This window comes from Danio aesculapii, chromosome 20, assembly GCF_903798145.1.
Source record: "Danio aesculapii chromosome 20, fDanAes4.1, whole genome shotgun sequence".
Taxonomy (NCBI): Eukaryota; Metazoa; Chordata; class Actinopteri; order Cypriniformes; family Danionidae; genus Danio; species Danio aesculapii.
In genome coordinates this window covers 40131074-40152185 of record NC_079454.1, presented here as the reverse complement: position 1 = coordinate 40152185, position 21112 = coordinate 40131074, and the positions used below count along the sequence as shown (strand labels likewise).

Below are 21112 nucleotides of genomic sequence, written 5' to 3'. Positions count from 1 at the left end.
AACCAATAGCGGTCAGCTGCTGATCTAGGTCCGCTTTTTGGTACCCTTTCAAAAGGGTACCCAAAAAGTGGTATGGAACGTTTCGCTTTTAGGTACCTTTTGACAGTGGAAACGTGCCATATTATGTACCTTTAAGTTACAATATGGGCCCTTGTAGGTACTAATATATAACTTTAAGATACCTATAGTAGACACTAACATGTAACGTTTAACTATAGAAGTATACTTGTTTTAGAGGGTACCATCCCAATGACTCCTCTGAGAGTGTATAATCAGTATCAGCTCTTAATAAATGAAAAACAATTAAAAAACAGCACTTCGGCTATCTTGCAGATCTTTGGTGTATACAAAATATAAATATATGTTGTGTATACAAAATATAAAACTATGTATAAACTGGTAAATGATTTTATATATAGTCAAAGCAGGGCTGGGCGATTAAAAGTAAATCGAAATCGACATTCAGAACCAATAATCGATCGAATTTTTCCAGAATGATTTTTTTCCATTACTTTCCCTATGTGACACCCCGTTCTGTTAAATGTTGTGACTGATTTCTACTTCTGCAGCCACATCTGATCTCTGGTTAAGTAGGACGATGGACTCATTCTTGAGCCTTACTTTTCACTACATTGACAATGAATGGAAGCTGCGCCAGAGATGCCTTTTGACAAGGCAAGTTTATTTACGACATATAAAACTTTTCAGTAAACTATGAGGGGAAAAAAATATTAATAAATAAATAAAGTAACCGTTCATTAATTGTAATAGTTAAAATGTTCAATTAATCGAGATTTTGATTTTAGGCCAAATCGCCCAGCCCTAAGTCAAAGCTTTACAGCCTTCATAATTTGTCTTACATTATGTCTGTTTCTCCTGACATTTATACCAGCAAGTAACAAACGGTCTCAATGCTCATTTCCTCAACTTTAAATGAAGGTATTTAAAGCCAACTGCTGTTGCATTTTTTAAATGATGTGTTTCAAGGTGGTTGTAAATGAAGAGCAGATCTGTTGATTTGCTAATGCTCTATTTTATAGGCTCTTCTGAGATTAAAATAGAAGATTATAGTGTGGGTAAAGGAGACAGATTTCAGGTCTGTGCCAAGGATGAAATAAGTGCGCAGCAATACAGAAGATTCTTTTCATTATGTTCAGGAGAACACACATGCATGTATCTCTCTGCTTTCATGATGAGTCAACTTTACAATACCAACACAGTACCCAAATGGTAAATGTTGGAACAATATGTGTGATTAATCTACTGTAAAAGGAAAAAGGCCCAATTTTTAGACTGAAAAGCCAAATATATATTTCACACATTCCGTTTACGATTAGATAAAGTGATATTTTTAGAAAAGCCAGTGGCAAAATATTCCACTGCAAATAACCCTACATCCTGTTTCCATATTTGTAAAGGAATGTCATTTATTTCCACTACAGATACTTTGCTTTGAAATGTCTGCTGAAGGCTGTTGAAAAGAAACACAGCACTATGTTATTCATGGCAATAAAGCCCCAAAATACTTAAACTATTTACATCTATCTATTTAAACTGTTACCATTTTTTTCCTTTCTATGTATATTAAGCATTGTATACTCAAGTCATAAAATAACTCAAACTCTGCGTTTTCATTTGGGTTTCTTTTCTAATCGTTTTTCTAAGGTTGTGAGCCAGATGTTGTATATTATGGGTTTGCTAGAGCAAATATACTTTAAGGTAACAAACTATTATTGCTTATTATACATATGATTATTACGCTTAACCATGAGTATTAACCTTCACTATTTGTGATATGGACATGCATACCTCTAATAATGCATTCATTTTACGTAGAATAGAATATCATAAATGAGCTCTTTTTGATTAAGCAAATCCCCAATTGACTAAACAACCACCCATAACACCCAATAAACCACACAGAAACCAGATCAATAGCAATACCCTGACAACCCTGGAATACTGTAGAATCCTTTTGACTTTGGAAAAGCATTATAATATAATCAATTAGTTATTTAGATCAAGACAATAAGCAGATATCTTATAAAGTACATCTTAAAAACAAAACAAAAACATAACTTTAGGACTACAAGGACAACCAGAAAATCATAAATTAACTTTTTTTGATTTAGCAATTGATAAAACAGTATCGTAGAAACAACCTAGCAACACCATGTCAACTTTGGAGCAATGTAGGAACTTTATGGCTAATAAGTTTATCATTTTGACTAAGACAATAAGCAACCACCAGTAAAACACTAGAATCCACTTAATAACTAAACAGAAGTGTGCTATAAATAAATGGTAATACCTTAGCAACCCAGGGACACATAATATCAGATGCAATCTTTTGACTCTTTTGATTAAATAGATCTTTCCTCATTTTTCTTTTCATTAGATAAAGTACAAAGCCCATAACCCTACATCCTCCTTCCTTCATGGCCTCCATATTTGTAAAGGAATGTCATTTATTTTCACTGCAAATACTTTGCCTTGAAATGTCCATTGAAGGCTCTTAAAAAGAAACAGCACTACGTTATCCATTGCAACAATAGGTTAGACACAATAAACTCCATCTATTTAAAATATCAAGTTTTAAGCTTGGCTGAGCATTATATTAAAGGATACTTGGAGAAAAAAAAGCTAATTGTACATTGCTTTACTGTACATTTTGCCAAAAAAAAGAGAATAAATTCAATTTATTAAAAAGGCAAACTCTCATTTTTATGTATTCTATTTCATCAAAATTTGGGAAAATTATACCTTCCTCCCTAAAGCAAGAGAGGCTAATAGGCTACGCTCACACTGCGAGGCTTAGTGCTCAAATCAGATTTTTTCTCAGATCTGTTTTTTTGCATAACTCTTCACATTGTTGTTATAAATGGGGCCAATATCAGATTTCCAGTGTGAACAGATCATGGTTCTAAACTGACCCACATGCGCAAAAGGACAACTACGCACAGCACATAAATATGTATAGTGTATGAAGGGAAAAAAGCCCGTTGTCAGAATATGTTTAATATAATTTATCATTTTCACAGCCAGCCACTGTGTTTCTTATGAACCGTAAATGGTTGTTTGCTGGTTCTAATGTACATTTTAGCATTTGAAACCTAAAATAAGTTTTTTTGTGATCGAAAACCATGATAATTTATGAAATACTTTGTTTTGTGTTAAATTTATTAAGGGTTAATGAGCAACCGTAGATTAAATTGTGAAAGCACGGCTCACGCCTGGTTCATCTGTGTTGAAAATTATTTTGTTGCAAAGTCTAATAACATTGCCTACTGTTCATTCATTTTAATTTGTTATAAACAACATAGGTTGTATCCAGACAAAACTCAGTGTTTTTGTCCTTAACAATAAATAAAAAAAAAGCATTAACCTGTTGCAAGACTTGTCACGCCGTTTTTCTTTCATACTTGGTTTGTTAATGTATTAACTGAAGTGAAATTTTGCTATTTCATGTAGGCCTTAGTATTTTATTATTTTTATATATGCAATTTTACTATGGTGGTATTTTAATTCTAACGGAACAATCCTTTTTTGGGTTACAGGTGAATGGTTAATGTTTGGTAAAGAGTGCCAGTTGTCATTTAAACAATATTCAAAATAAATAACCTTCAATTTTTGAGGTAAATTATTTGCCTGATGTGTTATTCTATGCCGCTGAGGAGTACAGGATGTTTGAAGGATGAACCAGTACAGAATAATGACGTGTGTCGATCAAAAAGAATGTAAAAGTCACATGAATTCCTACATAACTGTTCACACTGCCGTCAGATTGCAAAACATCGGATTTGTACCAGATTAAATACCACATATGAAAGTGGCACAAATCTGAATTGAAAAGATCAGATTCCATGCAGTTTGGGCTGTTCACACTGTCAAGACAAAAACAGATCTGAGTCACATGTGGGCAAAAAAATCAGATTTGGGCCACATTTGCCTGCAGCATGAACGTAGTCATAGACGCACAAGGAATTAGCATTTTGAATAAGATCATCCAGGCGTTTCTGTCATGCTATTATAAACTCACCGCATTTAAGATGTGGTTTCTTTAAAAGCAATGATCTTTACTTCCTGATTAAGATACGATTTACAGTGGGTCTCGCACTGAAGCACTGCATCAAATTCCATTGTTCAATGCCATGTTTTGTTTTTAAAATATGAACCCTACACATACGCTTGCTTTGCATTTGTATGATGACTTAAACCTCGATGTTTGCGGCCTCTTTTTAAACTTTTGTAAAAATCCCTGATAGCAACAATATCATCCAACGCACAAACACATGCTGTTGACCATTGTGTTGTGACAGTAGTAAATGATCTCGTTTCAAGGTGCAGTGGATCAGACGAATGTGCTTTGATCGGCATTTCACACACCATCAAGCACTTGTTCTATAATTAGCACTTGGCATCTTGTAAAAAACTTGAGGGAAGTGCTGAGTCAGAAAGCTGGAGTATTGAAAATGAGCACATATGCAGCGCAGCCCATGTGGTGTCACCTGTCATTGCTGAGTCATTCAAAATGAGCCCAGCTGTCAGAGGCGATACACACCTCTCTCCGTCCTGACACATGCTGGACACCACACATCCACAGCTGTCATCTCTGGGGACGCTCGCTCCTGGCTCAGAGATGAAGGAATATGCTGGAGGTTTCGCACAGATTGTGACAGGATACAAGGTGTTTGGCGAATTGACGACGCTGTTGAAGAAACCTGCCACTGCCATCCATATGTCTCTGCAGGAGAGAAACAGCTCTAATCTTTCATCTCCCACTCCGCGTCTATGAACTTTTTTTTTTAATCGAGTGCATTCACTTTTTCTGCATTCTGAAAGTGACAGCTTTAGATTCTGGTGTATTGAGAGGAATTAAGTAAGTGACTGATAATGTACTGAATCATTTTAGATAAATGTTATTACTAAAAGTGCACATCCTTTAAAAGCAGGACTCAATTCATCAGCAAATTAATACAAGCATATACAAATATAAGACTCAGATATGAACATACAGTACATTGCAGCAGAACTTTGTCATTTTATAAGCTCTATACACGTTTGCACAAGTTGTACATACAGTACATACAATATTCTTAGTATGTCTGTATCATTTTCTTTTTAGTTTGGAACAGAACGTACCACAATTATGAACACACCCTACATGAAGTACACGATATGAAGATCAAATCAGAACCTTTCTGGTCATTAACATTAACTTCTACAACCTACATAACTCCATCCATAGTTTATATGAGAAGGATTATGTTATTGTTTATACTCAAAATCGATTGTGGTTTCTTGCACCTCACGTATTGTTTAAGATCTACCTTACCGTTTTAGGTATAAGTATTTCACATTTTAGATTACTGTTTGTCATCACATTGAAGTGTTTCACCAATGGTTGGCTTAAATTTAAGGGCATATTTGAGGGTTTCATGTTGAACACCTATTTTTGGTGTACACACTGGCCTCGCTTCTAAGGGCTTATGTGCGATGACTTTAAAAGGCAAAGCAAACCCAACACTGAGAATTTAGCCATTTTAACAGGTCTCTGGAAACAATGCAATTAAATACCTCAACAATCAAATCAGGAATGTGATAGCCTACGCACATTTGGTGACCTTTTTGTTTTTGGAAAATACTAATCAGTCTAAGGTGTTTCTAATCCAGCGATCCTGTTTCAGATACTACTCTAAAGAGAATTGCATAATGATGTGCTTTTACTTTGGCAATTTAAAAAGCTTTTATTAAATCATTTCTATTTAATTTCAGTTATTCATTAAGACAAGACCAGCTTTAAAACTGTAATGGAAATTACACACTTTACATCTGAGATTTCACAGAAAATCATAACGAACTAATAAAATAATGAAAATGAATAAAGATTAATTGAGAGTTGATATCGAAAAGTATTCAGCCAACATATAATTCTAAAATTTGTAAGCATGCTGGTTTAAGAAGATTTTTAATCCTATTAATACACTTTTTTTTTCAATTTTTTCAAATATCATTGAGAGCCATGGACTGAAGTTAAATCTACCAAACTATATTACATGAAAGTTGCCATAGGTAAGTTCCTAATTTTTTCTTCTAACATTTCAAAATAAAAAGAAAACATTACTTTAAATTGTATTACCTCATGCAGTATTACTTTTTAAATGATAACATTGCAATCAAAAAAGAAACAATTACATTTATAACACAGGGGAGTTCAATGTTGAATTTATTGGTCAAGCAGAATCTGCCTTTGCTTTGATTTGCTCACCAAAGTCTCTACATTGTCGGGTGACAGTTTGTACATTTAATAATTAACGCCATTTAATTGCTTAACTTTTAACAATAAAACAAAACAAAAAAAAGATTACATTACATTTGAATTGACAATCTTGAAACTACCCCCATCATTCTCCCTCTCTTCTCAGTTGAAATGGTGGGCCAAACCAAAAGTTACCATGGGCCAACTTTGGCCCCCAGGCCCTAGTTTGGGTATCTCTTGAACAGAACTCTTGTTTAGTGGGTGAACTATCTCTTAAAATCCTCTGGGTGAGGATTAGAAGTGAGAGTATTTCAGTTTTGCATTTTTAAATGAGTTTTTATTTATTTCGATACTTTTTTGAATTTGCTGTAGACTTTGTTTTAGTTTGTTTGATTGTGGTTTTGTTTTTATTTTGTAAAAACATTTCAGTTTAGTTTTTATATATTTATTTTCAGCTTGAGAAATTCTAGTTTAGCAAAGTTAACAGAACATGCCCAGTGTAGACCTGGGGTGCGTTTCCCAAACAATGACATAACTCGTGGCTGAATTATTATAGAGTAGTACGATTACAGTAGGCCATTTACTAAGAAAAGAAAAAAATCCTATCATTATTATGAATTTATTGTTATTATTATCATTATTATTATAAAGTTGGATGTTGTTTATTTATTTTTTTAAAGTCTACTTTTACAATTTGACACATTAAAATCACTGCAGAAATGTTCTACCAACAGGCCCATGTCATATACAGATACATTTCTTAATAAATAACCTACTATAAATTAAAACCATTTACGTATGCTATATACTGTGTGTTCACAAGCTTTAAAGACAATGTAAATTCTGGTTTTAAATAATAGGTCACCTATGGCTTTCGTCATGAGCCACGGCTGCTTTTAAAATGACATAAATGTTTTCAAAGTGCACTACGACGGGAGCGCAATTGTCTATATGAAGATTACTAAAACTGAACATTAAAAAAATACACTGAAAGCAAATTACACCTTAGAGATGACTTTAATGTTGTTTTTAATCATTCCAAATTTAAACGTTGGAACGTTCTAAATGAATAGAGCATAGGGGGATAAATAGAGCAACCAGGAATTATGCTTCTCACTATAGCTCTAGAGGTGTAGTTGCAAGCGTACAAGTTTGCGAAATGGCAGATCAGCAGACTTTGTTTGGTTTGTAACTACAGAACCATACAAATGCAATGAATAAAAGTATAAATTATGAAGAAGTTTAGAGCATCTGCTTCATATTATAGATCATAATGTGTATGGAGTTAAACACGCCTGTTGCACATTTTTTGGCAAATGAAGAAAAGTTAGAACACATTTTATAGAAATATGTTTTGCATATAATCATGTGTTTGATTGATGTGTTTGTCTGTAAAATTGCATATACGGGTGTTTATTTAAACCAGGGGTGCCCAAACACGGTCCTGGAGGGCCGGTCTCCTGCAGATTTTAGCTTCAACTTGCCTCAACACACTAGCATGGATATTTCTAAAAAGCCTTAGCAAGGCCTGGTGTGTCTGAATGCATTTCGTTGCCTTGTACTTGTACATATGTAATGACAATAAAGTTGAATCTTATCTAAAATTGGGGTTAAACTTTGCAGGACACCGGCCCTCCTGGAACGAGTTTGGGCACCCCTGATCTAAACAGTCACATGTCAGATTTGCGTGAGATCAGAATGAGTGCTTATAAATTATGAAAACAACAATTTTTGCTAATTATTATTTTATTTTAAACAGTAAAAAAATTCAGGGTTCCACACAATTCTTTCATGTTGTCCCAACACAAATCAATTAAGTTAATTATTTAAGATTAAGTTAATCTTAATTGTTTTTACAAATTTAAGTGGATTGGACATAAAACTATTAAGTTGTCCCAAAAAAAACTCAAGAATTGTGTTGATTCAGCTTATTTTAAATAAGTAGTTTGAACAAGCAGCAAAAATATTTATTCTTTCAGGGACTGTTGTTCATTTAATTTAGTTTTATTTATTGTGATTTTTAAATATTTCAGTTAACGAAAATGTATCTGAACAATAGTTTTAGTGTTAGCTTTCATTTACTAAAATAACCTTGGTATAGGTTAATAATCAGGAATAATCCTCACATTAAAACAGGCTAAACATACTCAGGCTTACTTTAGCTCAGAAAGACTGATTACTGAACTGAGAGCCAAGCTGCAGACAGAATTGCTTTCATCAGTTCCTCTCTCTTGCACAGGAAATGAATATAAAAGTGTCATAACAGATTCAGCCAATCTGTCTCTCCAACCGAGTGCAGTTTTGGCTGAGCTGAGCTAAATGTTTTGTGAGGTGTTCCTAGTCCAAGCCTGCTCGCTCTTGTAAAGAGCACAATGATGTTCATCCTGTCGGAGATGTGTAGACATTAATCACAATTGTTCTCTCATGGCTTTGATAAGATTGATATTGGTGGAACAAGTCTTGCTTGTTTCTGGCACAGTAAAAAAAGCATTCCTGCTCGACTTTCTTTGTCCTCTGTGAAGACCTATGAATAATTCATTCTTTGACATTTGCCAGTGGACAGGACTGAAATATTCATCCCTTGTTAATTAGGCTTGTTTATTTATTTGTTTTTCAGGAAATGTTCGAAGCGCTCTTCCTCGCGTACGATGAGGGTGTGACGTTCCAGCAGTTTAAGAGCTTCAGACGTGTACGAATCAATTTCAGTAACCCTAAAGCAGCAGCCAGCGCAAGAATAGAGCTGCACGAGACGCCTTTCAGAGGAAAGAAACTCAAACTCTACTTTGCCCAGGTGAGAACTAGAGGCATCAGAAGAAATCTAAGAAAAGCTGAAGAAAATTCTAGAAAATAAATCTTCTAGAAGATTTGACATGTATTGAGTTCTAGATACAGGTTGGCTGTGGGTCCATAAAACATCTTAAATGGCATTGGCATTAAATTCATTAAATATTTTTGGTAGGTGTTTTACTTCATTGTCTACGTTTACATGGACACCAATAATTCAATTTTAATGTTATTAAGACAATACTCTGATTAAGAGTCTACCATGTAAACAGCGATTATTGATTAATTTAATCAGATTAAGGTCATAATCGAACTAAAGAGAAATCGAATTAAGACATGTGGATTATGCCGATTTTAGTCACATTATTGAAGTGCAGTACAGACATGTAAACACATTAATCGAACCATTACCGTCATGTAGGGCTTTTCGCCATGTTTTGCGACAAGATAGGCCACACACACACACACACACACACACACACACACGCACACACACACACACACACACACACGACCTACAGAGTCAGTGCAGATTAGACACCTGCATCGAGAAATGTGGAGGTTTTTTTTTTTCTTCCATTCAGCATGCGCTATGAACTTCAATTAAAACAACACTCTTCCAGCAGTTCAAAATTGCATCCAATAACTCGTTTGTCACGGGGGGCATGCCCGAATGAATGTGAAAGTGCCAAACCGCAGTTAAAGTCGACAAATTAATAATGAAACACCTGAAATTACATGAAACTCCGGAGGAAATGCGGATATCGCGGTGACGCAATGACGTTAATCTAAGTATGTGCTATAACTTGTAAAACGGGATCATGAAAGAAACATTAAAAAAGCAACTCATGTAAACGCCTTAATCTTATTAGTTTTAATTAGATTAAGGGAAATAATTCGATTACTGATGTCCATGGAAACACAATCAGTGACAATATGCTCATTTTATGGGTTGTTTAATTCAATTATTCAGGATCTTCTAATTCATTAGTTTTCAGTTCATTTTTGCATTTTGATTCAATCCAGATTGTTCAATTCCGTTCATTCATGTTTTGAACTAGTTTTTAACGTTTTGAATCTTACACACACACACACATACTGTGTGTTGACACCTTGTATGTAAAAATAAAGAGACAGACGTATGGACAGATGGATGTTAAATTAGTATTGATGGATGGATGGATAATTGATTAAGATGGATGGATGATTGATTAGGATGGATGTTTGATCAGGATGGATAGATGGATGGATTGCTAAAACAACAGATGGATATAATGACATATGACAGACAGACAGACAGATAGGATGATAAAAGAATGATATCCCCTAGACAAAACGATAGATCATACAGAGACATCAGGGAGTGTTGATCTTTAAATAGCACATGGTCACATTGACCATACGTCACGTTCATCGTAATCCTTTCGTAAGTCATGCCAGGGGTCTGTAACCCTTCAGTGAGCAGGAAATGACCTCATGTTTAAGATTACACAACACCAGTAGGGCAGAATCCACTGGCTGGAGCAGACAACTATGAAAAAGATGTACTCTGATAGCTGGTATTAGCTGCTCAAAAACAGTAAATCAAGCTGACATGGCTGTTGCAAAAGAGGGGTTCAAACAAAGGACGTGTTAAATAAGAGTATCGGTCAGTGTATATTTTGGTCATTGGATTTTCATTTTAGAAACGTATATTGAAAAATGAGCTGTTTTTTGATTTTCGATGTGTGTATATGTATGTATGTTCCGAGAACATTTGGTGTTCAACGCGTGTTTGCACTACTGGAGCAATACAGTCGAATGCATTATTAACCACCTTCATCTATTAATTTTCCTTTGGCTTAATCCCTTTATTCATCAGGGGTCGCCACAGTGGAATGAACCGCCAACTTATCCAGCATATGTTTTACACAGCGGATACCCTCCCAGCTGCAGACCAGTACTTGGAAACACCCATACACCCTCACATTCACACACATAACCTACGGTCAATTTCAATTCACCTATAGCGCATGTCTTTGGACTTGTGGGGTAAACCGAAGCACCGGGATTGAAACCACGCCAACACGGGGAGAACAAGCAAACTGTTAGCAGAAATGCTAACTGACCCAGCCGGCACTCGAACCAGTGACCTTCTTGCTGTGAGGCAACAGTGCTAACCACATAGCCACCGTGCCAGTCCTTTTTAACCAGCTATTTATGCTGCATCAATATTCTACCTTAAGACAAAAATCTTGCGACCATCTTCTTTTAATTCCATCTTCTTTTTAAGACTCAAGCATAGAGGTGATCGTGCCTTCTCGGGGATTGGGCCTGGACTTTGCAATGACTTGCCAGTCGAGAGCAGAATTTTTTTATTATTATGTGAATTTGAAAAGAAATTGATTGTTTTCTTTTATATTATTCTTTTTTATTGAGGTTTCAATGGATGCAGGGCTTTTAGGCACTGCATTTTTTTTACAGTTAAAAAAGTGCTCTTTTTCATAAAGTTGTCAAATTAAAATGTTTTCTTAATATGTAATAGGACTTTAAAGTCAAATCTGTTAAATCACTATAAACTAAGAAATTCAAACAAAGCAAATAAAAAAATAAGTAAATAAATGCATAATGTAAATAAATACAAAGTAAAAGTCAAAGCACTGCTTTAAAGGTCCCATGAAATATATTTTTTTAAATGTTAGTATCAGTTTTGTTAGTCTGTCATATCCGCCTAAATGGATTAATGGATTTATTCAGGTCAACTCATACAGTACTTCAGTTTCTCATCAAATCACAACCAATCAAATCCTCTCTAGTGTCTGACATGCCCCTCCCCCTTTGCTTTTCACCGTGAAGATCATCAGTTCACCAAACTCACTGCTGTTTGTTGAGTGCAACCACAGATACAGGGACACTGGAGTGTTTTAATGTCACGCCGATCAGTTGGTTTGTCTATAAGCTGAAATACGAGCGATCCGCTAATGAATCGCAGCTTAAAACACTCCAGTGTTCCTGTATCTGTGGTTACACTCAATTCAATTCACCTTTATTTGTATAGCGCTTTTACAATGTAGATTGTGTCAAAGCAGCTTCACATAGAAGATCATAGTACATTGAAACAGTGTAGTTCAGTTTTCAGTATTTAACTTCAGTTCAGTTTAGCTCAGTTCAGTGTGGTTTAATATTCACTACTGAGAGTCCAAACACTGAAGAGCAAATCCATCGATGCGCAGCTCTACAGATCCCGAACCATGCAAGCTAGTGGCGACAGCGGCACGGAAAAAACTAAAAGAATTAAAAAACCTTGAGAGAAACCAGGCTCAGTTGGGCAAGACCATTTGTCCCCTAGCCAAACGTCTTGTGCAGAGCTGCAGTCTAGGCGCTGAAGGCTGGAAGCTAGACCTCAGCGAAGACTCCTATGTCCCTGAAGCATCACATGAATCAGTCTCATGCTCTCCACTCCTCCATGACCACCACAGCAGCTGCTCAGGATAGGGCCTGGTCCAGGATATGGAAACCTTGGGATCATCTGGTCACTGGTCTTGAATTGAATCAGTGGTGCTGCATAGTCTGAGGGCCTCGGGATGAGTATCCCCAGGTGGAAATGGAGAGTAAAGAGAATTAGTGTAGCTGCTGTTCAGTGTGTATATAAATGAGATGCAAAAACCTGTGTGGAGCACAATTTATTAAAATTGGGGTGATGTAATCAAATTTTCTAGACCTGGTAAGAACTCTGGCAGCTGCATTTTTTACTAGCTGAAGTTTGTTAATAGAGGATGCTGGGCAGCCAGCAAACAGTGCATTACAGTAGTTAACTAGTCCATGCTTTTAGGACTTCTAGGCTGGATTAGTTACACTCAGTAAACAGTGGTGAGTTCAGTGAACTGATGACTTTCACAACCAATCACAGTAATTTCTGTTAAGCATGTTTAAGAACATGCTACACAAAGCTCAAATGTTTGTGGAAAATGGACGTTTTTAAAATTTCAGTATCGACTGGTACCGAATTCCAGTATTGTGCAACTCTAATCTACACTATGTCCATCCTCTCTTCATGTTTCGGTTGAGAATACGTCAAACATCAAATAAACATGCATATTTCAATGCACTTCACAGCACCTTTAAAGTCAAATCTGATTTTGCGTAATGATAAACGGTAATGATAAATAGGTCATTTTGATTTCCGACAAGCAGCATGTATTTACTAATAACCAAGTCTTTGTTCTGATTAACTATCCTGATTAACTACTAACAACACACTCTCTGACTTTCAGGTGCAGAACCCAGCATCCGAAGGAGACAATTTGCACCTGGCTCCTCCACAGCCTTCGAAACAGTTCCTCATCTCTCCCCCTGGCTCACCTCCAGTCGGCTGGCAACAGATTGATGAGGCCACACCGGTTATTAACTATGACCTGCTGTATGCAGTTGCCAAGCTTGGCCCAGGTCAGTAGCAATTTACTAGTGTTCTCATTCAAAACCTGTAGCACCTGGTCCATCATGCACTGACATGAAAGATCTTTTCCCCACCTCAACTCTAAAGTTCAGCCTTGCATTCATCACGTAGCATGCTAAAAACTGTTGTACTCTTGGTTAGCCATTGTTTTAAATTGTCCTCTTCGCTGCAGAGCAGGTGATTATGTCTCCCATCCTGCTCCTAATCAATGCGCTCTTCTTCAACTGACCTTCAGGCATGTGTATGCGCCTCTCCCACTGTGCCCTGATGAGCAGTTACTGTAGCCAGTGCTGGTGGAGCTGAAATGTGTTTTGATTAAAGCTGCTGTGTAGATGCTTCTGTTTATGTGGGTGTTTGACAGTGCAGACGGGGGGCTATGTTTGGTATGGACCACACACACTTACATACAGTGGGCCTGTGAGTGCCCAGGATCTCATGGGAACAGCTCAACAGAGTAAATAAGCACATTACGAAGCAACATCGGATGACCTTTTCATTGTCTTTCCTGGTTTCGGGTCTCTCCAGTTCCTAATTTACAGCCTACTATAAATTTTCTATATTTTTTTATAGCATCAAGTATCAAATTACAGATGATGACGGACAGTTCTTCCATAATGTTATGCAACTCTGGAGTTAGGTTAGCTGTAACACTAACACTGTGGTGATGTTATGATCAGATATTTCATGGAATCGCCATAATCTTGGTATTATCCACGTAAGTAACAGAGAAAACATGAACATGATTGGAATGCTGCATTTTTGACAATATAGCCAAAAATGCATAGCTAGAGCACCTTTAGAGGTGAGAGGAGTGAGGTTTACCTGCATAGAACTTCACTAGCTGGCCTCCGTTACACTCACCCCCCGTAAACCTCACTTCAGTCCCGGACGAGACCCCACGTATAACCCACTGGTCCTACTGCACCTTACCTAGTTTGAGCTGTGATCAAACAGGCATGGAAGTAGGTTGCTCTAACAAGGAGGCTAATGACTATGACCTCTAGCGTTTGGCGCTAGAGCACCTTTTGAGGTCAAAGGAGTGAGCTTTACCTGCATAACACTTCGCTAGCTGGCCTTCGTTACACTCCCCCTCCTAAACCTCACTCCCATCCCAGACGAGACCCCACGTGTAACCCACCAGTCATACTGCACCCAAACCAGTCTGAGCTGGGATCAAACAAGCGATTCTTTGCATGGGAGTCGGTGGCTCTAACAAGGAGTGAGGTTTACCTGCATAGCACTTTGCAAACTGGCCTCAGTTACATTCACTCCCTCCCCAGGTGTAACCCACTGATACTACTGCACCCAACCCAGTCTGAGCTGGCTATCCTTTGTATGGGGGATGATTGCTCTAACAAGGAGTGAGGTTACAAGTGTAAGTGTCTTGCTTCAAATTGTTTCAAGGACATTTTGACTAGAAAAAAGACAAACTACTTGTGAAGAATTAGATTTGTAGAGTGTGGAAAGAGCCAGGAAAAGCCAAGACAGATATAGCCCTTGCTCAAGAACTATAAACCTGCTCTTGCATTTCCATTGTGTTAATAGGCACAGAATGAAAGGCGAGTTTTCAGTTTAAAGGTGACTATTCACAACAAAAAAGGTGTATTTTGATGACCCTGTGACTGAGTGTATAATTATGGGAGTTGTGGTCCTCATTACACCCTGTATTTTTTGTTGTTTGACCCTCAGAGCCAAGGTACGCATTCACCTTGAGAAGCCAGTCATTAGGCAGTAAGGCTAAGTAGATCTGAGTGTCATCAGCATAGCTGTGGTAGGAGATTTGGTTCTTCAGAAACCCTACAGAAATCATGTTAATAGATGAGCTAAAGTATTCAAAACTTATTAACATCGTAGTATGAAGCAGAGTAAGGCCATAAAGAGAAAGCAAGGGAAGTCAAACAAGAGTGCTAAAGCAATTGCTAATGAGAAACAAGTGCAGCACTGAAGCAGCAGAGCTTTTATTATGCCACACTCTACCACTTACGGTTCTTCTGGTCATGATACATGCAGAAGAAGAAGCGCTGTTTAATCATACTAAAGACGTTTTAAGATTCTATTATAATGCTGCTCTAAAAAAGGCACAACAAATTACATTTTGGTGTTTCACTGTTTTCTCTTAAACCAAACATGAAATTGAATGTGTGAGATGTCATTAGCATGGCCACACAGGACAGGGTCCATGTCCTTAGTTTTGAACATTCTTTGAAACATTTGGGATAATGTAAAAAAAAATAATAAAATAATAATAAATAATAAATAATAAATAATAAATAAATATATATATATATATATATATATATATATATATATATCCAAAACCTCCGCTATAACACTGTTCTAACACTGTTATTTTAATGTAAAAATCTTAAATAGTGTGCCTGATACGTCATCCTTGATTTTTGCCTGAATATTTTTTCTCTCTATCAAAACCATATCAAAGGTCCAATCTTATAAACAGCAGATTTCTGTGAATTTCTGCTCTCTGTCGATCTCCAATAATAGACACTCCCATAGGCATCAGCTCAGAGCTGCTTTAAATCTATCAACAGGACTGGATTTGACCAAAAAAGACATAACAATAACAATGTTGTGAATTTATTTATTTATTTTTAAGTTACTTTCACAGCTTTTTAGACTGAGCAATCCATCTCTGAGACTTTGTTTTACCCATACGAGTGCCATGCGGTTTCTCATAATGTGTCTAAATTTGTCAGTATTATATCACTCAGCCTGATCCATCTGCTGCCCTGGCAGGAGCACCATCATCTTGTGTTCCCATCTAAACAGCTGCTCGACACATTCAGTTCATCTTCAGTTCGAGCAGCTTTAGAGCACATCGAGTATATGACGATACTGTGCCACAGGGAAACCAGGCCTAAAAGCTCCGGTTGGCAGCGCATCGCTTATGGAAGCAGGTCAATATTGAATGTCACCCTCTGTTTGTTTGGTCTATTTTTAGCTGACAGTGTAAAAGGCGTTTGGGGATTATGAAGTAGGAACATTTGAATTATGCAACGGGGCTTGGCATTATGGACACTCAGCCATCAAAACCCCAAGGGATCAATTTCAAAATCCCGTGAAAACATCCTGCTGAATTCTAAATCTCTCTCTGTCTGACTCTCTCCAAATAACCATAGAGGATGTTTAAGCATAACTCTGGTGTTTTAACCCATATTATTTATGTAATGGAGTTATGTGACGTGTAAATAAATGAGTCATTGGGTATCAGAATGTTAAAACGTTTGCTGGGTTGTACAGACAAATACTTTGCATACTGTTAAAAGCTCTTGCAGCTGTGATAACATGGGATGCCAGGCTAACAGATGCAGAGAGCACACCCAGATCCAGAACAATTGAATAACTCAAGGTCTCATGGTCTTGAAGCATTAACCAATGTGGCATTTTTTTCCCGTAAATAAAGTCCTAGGTTCACCACAACCTATAACAATTTATAGGCATGGCAAAATATTTTTCATTTTGTTCTCTTGTATTGCAAAACCAACTGATTACGCATACAATATGTGACCCTGGAACACAAAATCTTGACGTATGTGGCATGGGTATATTTGTGGAAAAAGCCAGAAAATACATTGTATGAGGCATTTATTCCTTAATTTTTCTTCAGCTTAATCCCTGATTTATCAGGGGACGACACATGGAATAAACCGCTATTGTAGGAGTCAAAAAAATATGCTGCATCCCAATTCGCATACTTATACTACACCCTAAAAGTATGTACTTTTTGTAAAGGAAAAATATATGCTTTTGAGTGTGTAACAGAAGACAGATCGTTATGATGCTTGGTTATGAGCCCTGTCAATCATCCACACAACATCCAAATTTCTGTCATATTTAATTGTACAATTTGACGTTAATGTCCAAACACGTCTTTACATAAGTTCAGTATTGTTGTTGAAGTTGAAATAACACAGACAACACTTTATATTTTTTACAGTTGGCTATTAATTAACAGTCATATAAACATCTTTACTGAAGCCTCTCTACTTGACAGTTACTCGCACATCTTCATGTTTGTAGTTTATTTACACTTTCACCTGTGTTTGTAGTTCTTATCGAATTCACACCCATTGTACGCGCAATGTACTGTGGGCAATATCAGCGGTTAGAGTATGGACGGTTCTACACTTAAATTTTTTTACCGGAAACAGTAAACCTTCCGGAACCTTTGGCATACTCTTTTCAACACATTACGATTTGGGACATTTCCAATTCTAATTTCAAATATTATTTAGGACAGCTAGTATGCAGATTGGAACGCAGCAATAGATTAAAAAAAATATTAAAAAAATCAATAAAAATAGATTCTTATTTTAAGATAGAAATCATTCCAATATTTAATAAAGCTCAAAGATAGTGTAAATTTCATTCTATAAATATATCAAAACTGAATTTATGGTTAGTAATACGCATTGCTAAGAACTTAATTTAAAGACTTTAAAGATGATTGCTCTGTATTTTTTTTTTATTCTGATTCCAGAATTTTATATTCATATCTTGGCCAAATATTGTCCTATACACAAAACAATAGAAAGTGTATTAATTTAGCTTTCAGATGACAAATAAATCTCAATTTCAAAAAAAATTACATGACTGGTTTTGTGATCCAGGGGTACATATTGAACATATTTGAACCGTTCATTTAATTGCCCCATTTTACAAAATATACTATATGTCTCATGTGCCTCTAAAATGTATCATTTATGCTCAAGGTTTATGCTCAAAATACCTCACAATCATTTATTATACAATGCTGTAAAAGCCCTTTGTTGCGTGGAAACGTTAGTCTTGTAATTTGCAAGTCTTTTAGAAACATTACACTGTGGAAATATAAATGTATATAATCAAGTTTCAAATTAACAGTGATATTTATATAACTGAAAAGTTATATTCTTTGAAAGATGTGAAAGATATTAAAACATCTTGCTTCCTGAGCACTAGTCATGCCCATTTTCTGTCTTCACCTACAAACTCTGCCCCCTCCTAAAACACATAATAGACAGGCTAGACATCTAAAGCATTAAAATATTTATAGACTTTACATTTTTATATCTGAATGACTGCCTTTGTAGAAAGATGTTCAAGGTAACCAGCCAATGTTTTGTTTTATCTCATAACACAGCAAAATGCTTGAAGGGGAAAAAAACTTGCATTTTACTCTGTTTTACATCACAGTGACATGTATGACAGTTTTCTACTACACGTATATATAAACATACACAGCAGTGCTAGATTTGTATCAAGTGGCCATATCCCCTCAATGGCTGTTAAGAGGTTTTGTAAGAGAGTCATTCAAAGTTCCATAACCCCAGAGAAGGAAAACAAAACCCCTTCACTTTGGCTGTGTCACAACCAGTTCGGAGGTCAGCCAACAAGGAGTGTTTAAGCCACAAACTAATCCTAAAAACAAACTAAGTAGACCAAAAACAGTTTAAAGCAAATGTGTAATCTGTGCAGTCACAAGAAATCAGGCAGTGTGAGTAAACTGGGTTTATGCTGTTTTGATGATAAATTCACATCATAATGCACTTTAAATGAATCATTGCATTGCATGAACTATACTAAGTACTAACTGAACTATACTAAGGCATTAATTTGTTGACTTTATACTATAAATAAAGATTATTTGCCATATTTAATTTCAATATAGTTACAAGCAGCAAACATCTGAGCACTTTAAGACTTTTAGGCATGTGGAAAAATGTTATTAAGTAAGCTATACAGTAATCATGAGCATGTTTGACCAGTAAATCCCGATTTGTTTGACTACTGAGTACAAAGGCTTCAAGGGACAGTTCCATATGTATTTTAAGGCCCAATCCCAATTTAGGGCTCGAAATTGTGACCATTTTGGTCAAGACAACCTGCCTGCAATGCTTTCCCCACCTTCTTGCTCTCCTGATTGGCATTTAACAGTGTATTACAGTGTAATATTATATGCCAATATCATCTGTGCATTGTCAAACACCAGTCATGGGAACAGAGCAGAGTTAAGGTTATTTTTACACTGAATCTGTAATTTTCACTCGTTAAAAAATAAATTCGACCTCACGTTGTGTGAATCGTAATGACACACTGCCAACTAAACTTTCGTCAATCATAAAAAATATATATATAAGATAGAATGTGGCGGACAGTTGAGAACCCCTATATGCTGGATTCAGTGACTGGCACACCTCTCCCCTGCTGCTGTTTAGTGTGTCCATACATTTGACAAACTGCCCATAGACACGACACGTCAAAGCAACCATCATCTATTATATGTCTATAGGTACTGCCATTCTCTGTTCAGGATTTGTTTACGTATGTGAATTTGTATGAACAGCTCTTTAATAAGGAGGAGAACTCTCCTTCCTCTATGCAGTATTGGATTAGCACAATATGCGGCCTATTCCTCTTTCTACTTTGGAGTAAATACAAAGTATCACTGCTTAAACTGACTTTGAAATGTTTTGCGTTTTTTTCCTGAATGGATTCATTAATAAGCATCGGACTCGCTGTGCAAAGTTTGTTTACGTAACGAATTTTGCATATGAATACGCAAAAAACGCATACCAAAATTTCAGACTTCAGTGTGCAAAGACCTTAAGAGTATCGTCAGTTCAGTTCATGTCATTCATATCAAGCAGGGCTGGTGGGGGGATTTTTATTTTTTTTTAAGTTAATTTCGAACCCTGCAGTTCTATTTTTTCCTCAATATTTTATGGATGACTTGATGGACAAGATGTCCAAGATGCAAAAGTTATATAGAATGAGGAGTAATATAATAAGTTCCTAAAATTGGCCACTAGTCCAACAGGTCTAGCTTGTTTGGATCATCGCCCAATAATCTTGGTGCTCATAGTTCACTGAACCATAGTGGCCGTTGGCCTTTTATGTTTTTGTTCATGTTATGATTTGGTGATAATAGGGTATAAACAGAAATCAGACAGTGAAATTCAAAACCTTTAAGACCTTTTTGGTCCCACTTTATATTAAGTGTCGCTTATACCTGTGAACTTGCATGGTAACTAGATGTGCAAGTAGCATGTAACTACAGTGTATGTACACACTTTCTGTACAGACTTAGTTACTGGTGTAACTACACACATGGAACAACACACTGAATAGTATGTGCAAGTTCAAATATGTAACACATTGGTAACAACACTAATAAGTACACATCTGTAACATGAATAACATAAGTGCTTTGTGTAACAACAATATGTACTTGCAGGTGTTTTTCCACTTCCACACCTGTTGGCATACCATGTACTTCTGAACACTGTATTAGAATAAGAATGGCAGAACTAACGCTGCATTAGAAGGTTTCACCTTGTGATACCAGTGTAATTACAGGGTAAATCCTCAGGAACTGTGCACTCAATATAAAGTGTAAAATGGTCACAAATAACTGTGTAATATATAAAACCTAAGCCTTTGTGCAACTGTTTAACAACAGCAAACTTCTGCCAAAAAAGTATAAGTGGATATAGAAATATACAAATGCCTTATGTTTATATTTTATTTGTTTAAGGTAAACTGTAGAATCACATCAGTAATTTACATTAAAGGGGTAGTTTACCAAAGATTGTGTTATTAATGCCCTGTTACACATTTTAACTTACACATACTAC

At 36.3% G+C, this 21112-nt stretch overlaps 1 protein-coding gene across 2 annotated transcripts in view; it reads left to right on the top strand.

Moving 5' to 3' along the window:
• The window catches only part of rcan2 (regulator of calcineurin 2), a 136053-nt gene that overhangs the window by 103111 nt on the left and 11830 nt on the right, over nucleotides 1–21112 (top strand). For both annotated transcript variants that reach the window (XM_056481101.1, XM_056481102.1), the window contains 2 exons: nucleotides 8877–9050; nucleotides 13297–13468. In XM_056481101.1, coding sequence (XP_056337076.1) covers nucleotides 8877–9050; nucleotides 13297–13468 — 346 coding nt within the window. The remainder of the gene's footprint in view (nucleotides 1–8876; nucleotides 9051–13296; nucleotides 13469–21112) is intronic.